The sequence below is a fragment of the Ursus maritimus genome, unplaced genomic scaffold (assembly GCF_017311325.1).
Source record: "Ursus maritimus isolate PB19 unplaced genomic scaffold, ASM1731132v1 scaffold_34, whole genome shotgun sequence".
Classification (NCBI taxonomy): domain Eukaryota; kingdom Metazoa; phylum Chordata; class Mammalia; order Carnivora; family Ursidae; genus Ursus; species Ursus maritimus.
In genome coordinates, this window is record NW_024426008.1 from 27,569,992 (window position 1) to 27,579,752 (window position 9,761).

The 9,761-nt window shown below is 47.1% G+C and overlaps 1 protein-coding gene across 9 annotated transcripts in view; it reads left to right on the top strand.

The window, feature by feature from the left end:
* CDK20 (cyclin dependent kinase 20) overlaps positions 1-9,761 on the top strand; it is a 43,606-nt gene that overhangs the window by 12,624 nt on the left and 21,221 nt on the right. For 3 of the 9 annotated variants that reach the window (XM_040620351.1, XM_040620350.1, XM_040620352.1), the window contains exons 9-10: positions 6,072-6,235; positions 6,652-6,770. The exons of 1 other annotated variant lie outside the window; for it this stretch is intronic. In XM_040620351.1, the coding sequence (XP_040476285.1) occupies positions 6,072-6,235; positions 6,652-6,770 (283 nt within the window). Of the gene's footprint in view, positions 1-30; positions 191-1,274; positions 1,338-2,020; positions 2,411-6,071; positions 6,236-6,651; positions 6,771-8,793; positions 9,303-9,761 lie in introns of those variants that run through there. 5 more of the 9 variants (XM_040620353.1, XR_005831875.1, XM_040620357.1 and 2 more) reach the window with 5 other exon arrangements.

Sequence of the window (9,761 nt, forward strand, 5' to 3'; positions counted from 1 at the left end):
AATGTGATTCTCGGTGACTTTGTGTCATAGGAAATAAATGAATTGACTTATGGGTTGCTGTGAGTATTTGTGGAAGACCTAGCAGAGCAGTATTCACGTTTGAAATCAGTAGGATGCCAGCCCCAACCCTGGTCTTCGTCCTCATCTTTGGTGATAAGCTGGGAGAGGAATTTCTGTTTGAGTGACAGGGGTAAGTTCCTTTCAGCAGTTCAAAAAATATCTTCAGTGGCTTATCACCTACCCACCACACGTATGTCATATGTTGACACGTCGTTCCTCCAGTTCCTCAGGTCGATGGTTTGGCTTCTGTAAGCCAGGTCACGAATGGGTTTCAGTTCATTACTATTTCATACTGTTTGGTGCTAAACTTTCTTAGCATAAAGTCATTCTTTAGCATTGTATCTTTGAACTGTGTTCTTATAAAAACGGGGTTTGTTTCTGGAGCTGGGACAACAGCATTTCAGGAGCATTGTCATCTGTGGTCACATGCATGTATCGTTTCTGATGCTGTGTCTGTCATGGGTACCAGGTCCGAAAGTTCTCCAGGACCATTAGAAATTCTTACGGACACAGCAAATGAATGTAGTTAACTGGTCATTTATTTTTAATGTCTAGTATATAACTTTAATTGAGAATGCTGCAAGTTCCTTTTTTTAATGTCTCATGACCTTTTAAATTCTGCTGTCTTCACATTAAACATTAGCTTTTGGTTAGAAGTAAAATTGCAAATATTTGCTTTTGCTTAAGGTACATAATTTCTGTTGTGTATAACAGATCATCTGTTATTAATTGCTATCTGAAAAGTTTTGGTATCACAGTATTTTTTCACTTGATACATTGAAATTCAGAGGAATAGCACATATTTTATTAATATTCATACTTCAACCTTTTTGATGGTCTGCCTTTGTTTCGTTTGTTTTTAAAGTAGTTTCTATGCCCGGCGTGGAGCCCAGTGTGGGGCTTGAAGTCATAACCCTGAGGTCAAGACCTGCGCTGAGCTAAGAGTCAGCTGCTTGACCAGCTGAGCCACCCAGGCACCCCAGTCTCCCTGTGTTTTTGTCAAATCATTTGTTTTTTCATTTCTTCTAAATATTGGTCATGAGTCCTACTTAAGGTTTGATGTGTAATGGCCTTAAATACGTAGAAATAGACTTTACTTCCACAAGGAACTGTGCCTTCTCTTTTTCTTAAGCCACATTATCTTGGTCTAGCTTTCGTTTTCACACTCTTCAGATTGAGATATGGGTACAGGAAATTTCCTTTTCTTACTTCAGCTCAAAGCCCACAGCATAAGGAGTGGTGATGCGAGGTAACTGGCGCTCAGTCCTGACATCCAGAAGGTACAAGAGTTGGTGAGGCCCAGAGCTCGTTCTTTTCTACAGGGTACAGGTTTGTGCAGCTCCGGACAGATTTGCCAGCTGGGGATTTGGGTTCAGTACAGCCACACCACTTGCCTTTTCCTGACTTTTATGTGAAATCTAAGGATTTTTAAGTGTGGCAGCTGGTTCGTGTGGGCTGATCCTGTGCGAGCCAAACAAAATAATCCAGGTGTCCGTTCGGTCCACAGGCTGCAGGTATACTACTATCACTTTTTTATTTTTTTAAGTTGAATCTTTTTTTTTTTTTTTAGGATTTTATTTATTTATTATTTGAGAGAGTGAGATTGAGAGAATGAGTGGGAGGAGGGGCAGAGGGAGAAGCAGACTCCCTGTGGAGCAGGGAGCCGGACATGGGACTCGATCCCAGGACTTCGGGATCGTGACCTAAGCCACCTAGGCATCCCAGTGTACTAGTTCTGGCAGAAGGACCAGAGTTCCAGCAAGCACAGTAAAACCTTCATCCAACATGGGCACTGGATCCTTCTCCGTGTGTTAGAAGGTCCCTGGTGCCTAGCACAGGGCCTGACATGGAGGTGCTCAGTGAGTGGAGCAGCTGTGATGACTGTGTGTTGTACTTTGGGGCCACGGGCTGTGAGCCCTGTATTTCCTACCTAACCTCATCTGTGTTCTCTGTGAGGTAGGCGTGCTAGGCTGGAGCCACACGATGCCGCATCAGCTCCGCGGACTGTGAAATGCTGGAAGCCTCTGCCCATGAAGCATCCCTAGCCTTCCCCCAGCCAGAAGTCCTCTCACTTTGTGCTCAGGTCCCGTATCACATGTTGCCCCTTCTGAAATGTCATCTTTCTCCCATAAACTTTTATTTTGCTTATCCTCCTAGCCACTGGCTGAGAGTGTCCCACGGCAAGAGCCATGACTCTTTCACTCTGGTGCCCACAGACAAGATGGAGAGTCTAGTTCTCTACAGTGTGGATGAGCTAACATTTTTATTCTCAAAAACCTGATGAGAGAGGCTCTATCATAGAATTGACAGCAGTCAAATGGAAGCCCAGAATGCAGGGTCTTGGAAAATGGTGGGTTTGAAAATTTTCTGCTCTATTAAAGCAATGAGAAAACTGACACAAATTGTCAAAATTAACTTTTTCAGAACTCTGGAAATTAACAAGAGACTTGTAGTAGTCTAGGAAGTGTTCATTTAAGAAAAAAATATTTGAATCTTGGAATAGCAAGTTTTCTAGCCCTGTTCCCATAAACCCCCTCCAGTTCTGTGTTAGCCTCGAACATCAACAGCTCACAATCATAGTGAAACCAGGAGGCTGGCAGCCACTGGAGGGGGCAGAATGGGATTGGATTCTCATTACCAGAGAATTGTCATTATTTGACCTGTCTGGTATTTCTTGGAAGACCCCATGGGCAGACTGTTTTTATTTGGTCTGACTTGGAGTTCACTCAGTGTGAAAGCCTTTCCTTTGGGACCTTTGTCAAAACAATAATAGTTGACTAAATTTGTGGCTGTCAGAACTGATGGACAGCAGTTGAGCAAATAGTAGGCTAACCAAAAAGCTTAAAAGGAAAAGCTGAGAATGTGATGTCTTTAGGGGCTTGGGCTTTGAAAAGCTCTGACACTTTCCTAGGAACCTAAAAGCCCAGGCACTTGTAACGGGGGTGCACAAATTCAGGGAAGACCTCAGAAGGCTCTAAAGTCACTTGTTTGGCTAACCCTGGGGTTCTGTGCAAGTAGGAAGTGAAGGCTAGGGTACAGTTGTCAGCTGCCTTACTGAGTGTGGGATGCATGCCCCAGCGTGCACCGGAGCCCGTGCTGATGCCCACAAGACTTTGTAGTTCCAGGCATTTGGGAAATCCCTGGCCAATCATTAGTAAGCTCTAATTTAAGCAGACTTCAGTGGCCAGATGTAACAAAGAATGCAGGCTTTTCAGAATTCGTTCATAAACTTTACTAAATGAACAATAATAGTAAACAGCTGAAACAAACCTGGGGGGGCTTCAGATTTCCAGAATTCCACAGTATTTAAAATGTTCGCTTTTCGGGGCGCCTGGGTAGCGCAGTCGTTAAGCGTCTGCCTTCGGCTCAGGGTGTGATCCCGGCGTTCTGGGATCGAGTCCGACATCGGGCTCCTCCGCTGGGAGCCTGCTTCTTCCTCTCCCACTCCCCTGCTGTGTTCCCTCTCTCGCTGGCTGTCTCTCTGTCACATAAATAAATAAAATCTTAAAAAAAAAAAAAAGTTTGCTTTTCAACAGAAGTTACGCGTCATGCAGAGAAATAAGAAAACTATGGCTCATACACAGGAAATAAAGCAAACAACAGAACCTGTCTTTGAGAAATTCAGGCATTGGATGTACTAGATGAAGACTTTAAATTGGCTCTTTTCATTATGTTCAAAGAACTAAAGCGAAGTAGGATAGTGTCTCATCCAATAGAGAATAGCAGTAAAGAGTAATTATAAAAATAACTAAATAGAAATGATAGAGTAGAAAATTATCCTATCAAATTAAAAACTCAGGATTTGAGCATAGAAGATAGAATCAGTGAATTTGAAGATAAGCCAATGGAGATTATCCAGTCTGAAAAATAGAATGAATATAAAGGAAGAAAAATCAACAGTGCCTAAGAGACCTGTGGGACACCATCAAGCATGCCAGCATTGCATAACAGGAGCCCCAGAATGAGAGGGAAAAAGGAGAAGGAATAAAATATTTAAAGAAATAAGGGCTGGAAACCCCGAATTTGTTGAAAGATGTTAATTTACACTTGAAAAAACTCAATGAACTGCAAGTAGGATAAACTGAAGAGTTCCACATCACCAGTGTCGTCTCTGTGCAGTAGGAAGCACGTTAGTCTCACAGAGTTCCACATCAGGACACATTGTACGGTCACCTGGCTGGCTCAGTTGGTAGAGCATGCAACTCTTGATCTTGGGGTCATGAGTTCAAGCCCCACACTGGATGTAGAGATAACTTACAAAAATAAAATATTTAAAAAGACACGTTGTAATCAAACTTGAAAGCTGAAGACGTAGAATCTTGAAAGCAGCAAGAGAGAAGCAGCTCGTACAAGAAACCCCGATGAGACTAACAGTTGATTTCTCATTAAAAAACATGGAATCCAAAAGGTAATGGGATGACATTGAAAGTGTTGAAAGAAAAGATTGTTACTTAGAATTGAATATCTAGAAAAATAAAGGAGAAAATGAAGACTTTTTAAGATTAGCAAAAGCTAAGAGGGTTTGTTGCTGTACACTTGCCATACAAGAAATCCTGAAGGAAGTCTTTCAGATTGAAGTGAAAGGACATTACGCGGTAAGTTGAATCCATGTGAACATAGTTACTAGTGAAGTAACTCTATAGGCATATGTATAAGGCAGTATAAACGTATTTCTTATTTGTAGGTCTCGCAGGTCTCTTTTTCTCTTCTATGATTTAAAAGACAGTTGCGTAAAACAGTAACTGTAGATCTCTGTTGATGCAGTAGGATGTGTAACGTGTAATTTGTAGATGGAACAGCACAGCTGGAGAGGGGCAGGAAATGGCACTACATAGGAGCAAAGTTTTTGAATATTGTTGAAATTAAGTTGATATCAATCAAAACTAGATTAATCCCCAATGCAACCATTAAGAACTTAAAAAATACAGTCAAAGAAATGACAAGGGAATTAAAGTAGTACATTAGAAAATATTCAACACAAAAGAAGGCAGTAACAGGAATAGAGGGGAAAGTGCATAAAACATAGAAATAAGTAGCAAGATGACGTGTAAATCATGCCTTATTACATGAAATTATTAAGTGTACACTCCAATAAAAAGGCAAAGTTTGTCAGAAGGGATAAACAATTATCCAACTTTATGCTCTCTGTAAGAGACATACTTTAGATTCAAAGACTTAGATAAGTTGAAATTAAAAGAATGGGAACAGATAAGACTGTGCAGACAGTAACCAAAGGAAAGTTGGAGTAGCCACGCTAATATCAGATAAAGTAGACTGTTAGACAGAAAGCATTACTAGAGACAGAGAAGGCTATTTTATGATGATAAGTCAGTCTATGAAGAAGTTCTAAAAATTACAAATGCATACGCACCTAATAACAGCAGCAAAAGACATGAAGGGCTGACAGAATTTGGGGGAGAAATTGACAATTCAGCAATAATGGAGACTTCAAGAAATACTCTTCTATTTTTTAAGATTTATTTGTTAGACCACGAGCAGGGGGAGTGGCAGGCAGGGGGAGTGGCAGGCAGGGGGAGAGGGAGAAGCAGGCTCCCCACTGAGCAGGGAGCCTGATGGGGGGCTCGATCCCAGGATCCTGGAATCATGACCTGAGCCAGAGGCAGACGCTTCACCAACTGAGCCATCCAGGCGTCCCAAGAAATACTCTTGAATTACAGTTACATGACCAAAGCTGCACGTTCTTGGCCTTGGGTCAGTTAAAGCCCCTGTCACGTACGGGGGGCGGGGAGGGTTGGGACCTACTTCATGGAGGTGTCGGGAAAACTGGTGGAATACCCAAGAAGCGCTGATGCCTTCTGGTGAGCCCTTGTTCAGTGTCATCTCATCACTGTCCCCATGTAGCAATGGAGGTAGTTGAGGCCTTGGTAGGCAGAGTGAGTTGTCCAAGCTACGAGACAGTAAAGCCAGGAATCAAAGCCAGACCTGTCGACATCATAGTACCTTTTTCTAACACCTGCCCTGTCCTGCCTGGGATCGTGGGTGTTTTCCAGGCAGCTGTGTCTGAGACGCTGGTCATCATGTAAAGGCTCCCAGATGACCTTGGGCGCACAAACATGGAAACAGTACTATCTCTGCCGATCTGAGCTGGAGTTCCGAATGGAATCTGGGCGGCCAGAGAAGGACTTCATCTGCAAAGCCATTGCTGGGCATGAAGGTACAGTGGGGAGTACAGTCCTGTGTGCTTTCCTGCTGCTCACCTGCCCTGGTCGAGTGCCCTGGGATTTGGTGTTCAGCCAGTGAGGCAAGGGGCTGCCTGATGAGTACTTGCCCTGCTGGGTTCTGTATTTGGCTATGTCACTTGGTGCTCGAAGTAACCCGGTGAAGAAGGGATCGTTGTATTTATTTCAGAGTAGAGGGAAACAGAAAGCAAGAGTAGGGAGTTGTTGTGGCTATGTGGCTGGTGGGAGGGGGCAGTCCTGGGTGTGAAGCCCTGTGGCCACTGCTGTCCCCTAAGGAGCAGCTGTGCACTCCCGAAAGAGAGGAATGAGTGTCCTGCCTGCCCCCCAGTCCTCATGTCCACGTCCCGGACAAACGTGTGTGCGTTCAAGGCCAGTGTCTGTTCTCTTCTAGGCGGCATAGACGAGCTGGCCTACATCTCAACCAACGAGTGCCGGTTTGACGGGCAGGAGAAGTCGGTGGTGTGCACCGTGTCCTCAGACAGCACTGTGCGTGCCTGGGATGTGCAGGAGGTGAGCCGGGTGGAGGGGCCAGGGTGCGACTCACAGGTTCTTAGGGAGGTCCTTCCTCTTCACTAGCGCGTTCATCCCCCGCGGGCAGCTTCGAGGTGGTGGAATCCCCGTGGTATAGACAAGAACGCTGAACTGCAGGAGGCCAGGTCGTGCCTGGAACTCAGGTCTGATCGCAGGTGGAGCCTGATCTGCCCCTCACTCCGCGCGGCCGGGCTCGGGGAGCTGGGCATCTGGGGCAGTGGCGGGGTGGCAGCACCTGCTCCCCGTCCCGCGTTGTCCACGTTGGGGCTGGTGCCCGATCCGGGGCGTTCTGCTCAAACAGTTGCCTCTTTTAGTTACCCCCGTGTACCAGCTAAGTACACGAAGTTGAGACTTCAATAACTCAATTTGTATTTCACACTTGGTTGTCACTATAGTTAAAAAACTTTGAGCCCATTTTCTCGTTGATTCTCACAGCGGCTGAGCAAAGCATGGGTTATCGTCATCCTGATTTTATAGACGGTCAGTCTGAGACAGAGGGAGATGTCTGAGTCTTGAGCCATCTGGTTCCCTGTAAATCCAGGGGTTCCGCACACGTAGAACCCAGCCTCCTGTGCAGAACGTTTTCCTGGAAAGCCACAGATCACCTCTTGGTTTTGAACACCCTGGACAAGCAAAGGCACCTCTAGGTCCTTGCTGCGTCAGGTGGGGAGCCTGCTCACGTCGCTGTCAGAGGTCTGCTGGAGGTGCCCCAGCTCACGCACAGAGAGCAGAGCGGGCTCCCCGGGTTTCCCTACCCCTTCGAACAGGGTACCCTGGCTTGCAGCACACTGACTGAGACCTGGGCCTTCCTTGTGAGTGTGCGAGGAAGCAGGCTGCTGGGAGCTGCGTCCTTGCACCCCTGTGCCCACTGTGGGGCCGCTGCTCTGCCCAGACGTCATGTTAGAGTCTGGGAGAGAACGGGTGTGCGCTGTGCTTGGTCACACGGGGACACTTGAGAGGCCGCCTGAGGCCACAGGTGGTGATGGAGTCTTCAGAGTCCCAGCTGGGCTGCAGCCTAGGTCGTGAGGGGCCCAGGAGCCAGGGCAGGGGCTCAGAATGGGAGGAAGGGGTGCCGGGGGGGGCATTTGAGGGATGCGCTATGGTTAGTTACAATTTGTTTTGCTTTTGAATCATTAAAGTAAAATACTGTTGAGGGTTTTGGAAAAGTAGGACTAGGAGATATTTCATGAGCAAAAGAATTGTCCCCCTGCCTGCTCTCCTCAGCAGTTCTTCCCAGAGGCGACCACTGTTGACGTCCTGTCTGATTTTGTTTTCCTGGTAGCTGTCGATTCAGCCGTCTTTACGTTAGTAGACTTTGTTCCTCAATCCGCATACTTCAGAGACTATGTGTTGTCTGCCTGCTTTGCAGAAACTTCTTTCATTACCAGGAGCCTGTTCTTATCCCCATGCTCTTTTTTTTGTTTAAAGGGTACAAAGTTGTTTGTGTCCTTTCTCTCTACTCCGTGGCCAAGCTTTCGGTTCTTGATGATTTCCTGTTCTCGTGCTTGGTTTTCCTCCTACAAGGCAGTGTTGGAGGGTCATTTCACGGGAAGGCCTGTGGCTGCTGAGGGTGGGAGGCTGCCTGCATTCCTGTGGCCTCTCTGAAGGACCTGCCTCGGCTGAGGAAGGACACCTGGCCACATGGGCTCATAGTGGGGGGGGGGGGGGGGCGGCCCTGGACTTGCCCAGATGATCGGGTCTCAACTTGAGCGGGAAGAGCACTTGGGTACGGGCTCGGTGGACGTTGTCCGTCAGGGGTCCTGTGGCCCTGCTCTAACCCCTAGTTCTGCGGGTGCGATGCAGGAGCAGAAAGCAAACGGGAGTGGCCTGTTCTGACAGAGCTAGTGACCCACGGTGACGTGTGAGGCACACGGATTTTCATGTGTTGTGAAATTGTCTGCTGGTTTTGTTTTTAACTAAAATACAGATACGAGCAGTGGGCTGGGTGTGGCTGAAGGCCGTAGCTGGCTGAGCTCTGCTTCCCTGTGCTCTGTTTTGCCAGCGTGAGCCTCTTTCAGAGTCCAGAGCCATCTGCACACGTCGTGCCTGGTTGCACAGCCTCAGTACCTCCTCGAGCAGACCTCCTGTAGAGACGACCCCCCTTGCCTCCTCCCACCTCCACACACAGCAGTTTCCCTGTTCCCGAATATGGTCTGTGTAGTTAGCAGCACTGTTACCGCATAAGTGCTTTTCACGCCGAGCTGTGAGGCAAACTAACATTTGGCTTTTCCTGAAGTTTATAAATACTTCTTTTTAAAAAAAGATTTATTTATTCATTTTAGAGAGCAGGAGAGCAGAGGGTGAGGGAATCTGAGGCAGACTCCCCGCTGAGCGTGGAGCCTGTCGTGGGTCCCAATCCCAAGACCCTTGAGGTCATGACTGGAGCCGAAATCAGGAGTCAGACACTCAACTGACTGCACCACTCAGGTGCCCCAATAAATGCTCCTTTTCAAAAATGATCTTAGTTCCCACGTACTCACAGTATTTAAGATCATGCTTTGGGGGCGCCTGGGTAGCGCAGTCGTTAAGCGTCTGCCTTCGGCTCAGGGCGTGATCCCGGCGTTCTGGGATCGAGCCCCACATCAGCCTCCTCCGCTAGGAGCCTGCTTCTTCCTCCCCCCCCCCCCCCCGCTTGTGTTCTCTCTCTCGCTGTCTCTCTCTCTTGTCAAATAAATAAAATCTTTAAAAAAAAATAAAATAAAGACCATGCTTTTGACTGATCATATTGGTTTCTGGTCTGTCTAGCTTTCCATGCCACGTCTCATCCACTGTCGCTGGAGAATTCTAGGGTTTGAGTTCGTCTGTTTCTGGCGTCAGAGGCCTGGTGCCGCCAACAGCGCCCTCCCTTCCTGCGGCAGGTGCGCGTGTCCGTGCTCAGACCCCTGACCTCCACTTCCACCCGAGACCAGGAGGGAGTCTCACGCCTCCCTCACTAACCCTGGTGAATGTTCAGTGTTCCCTGAGGCTCCT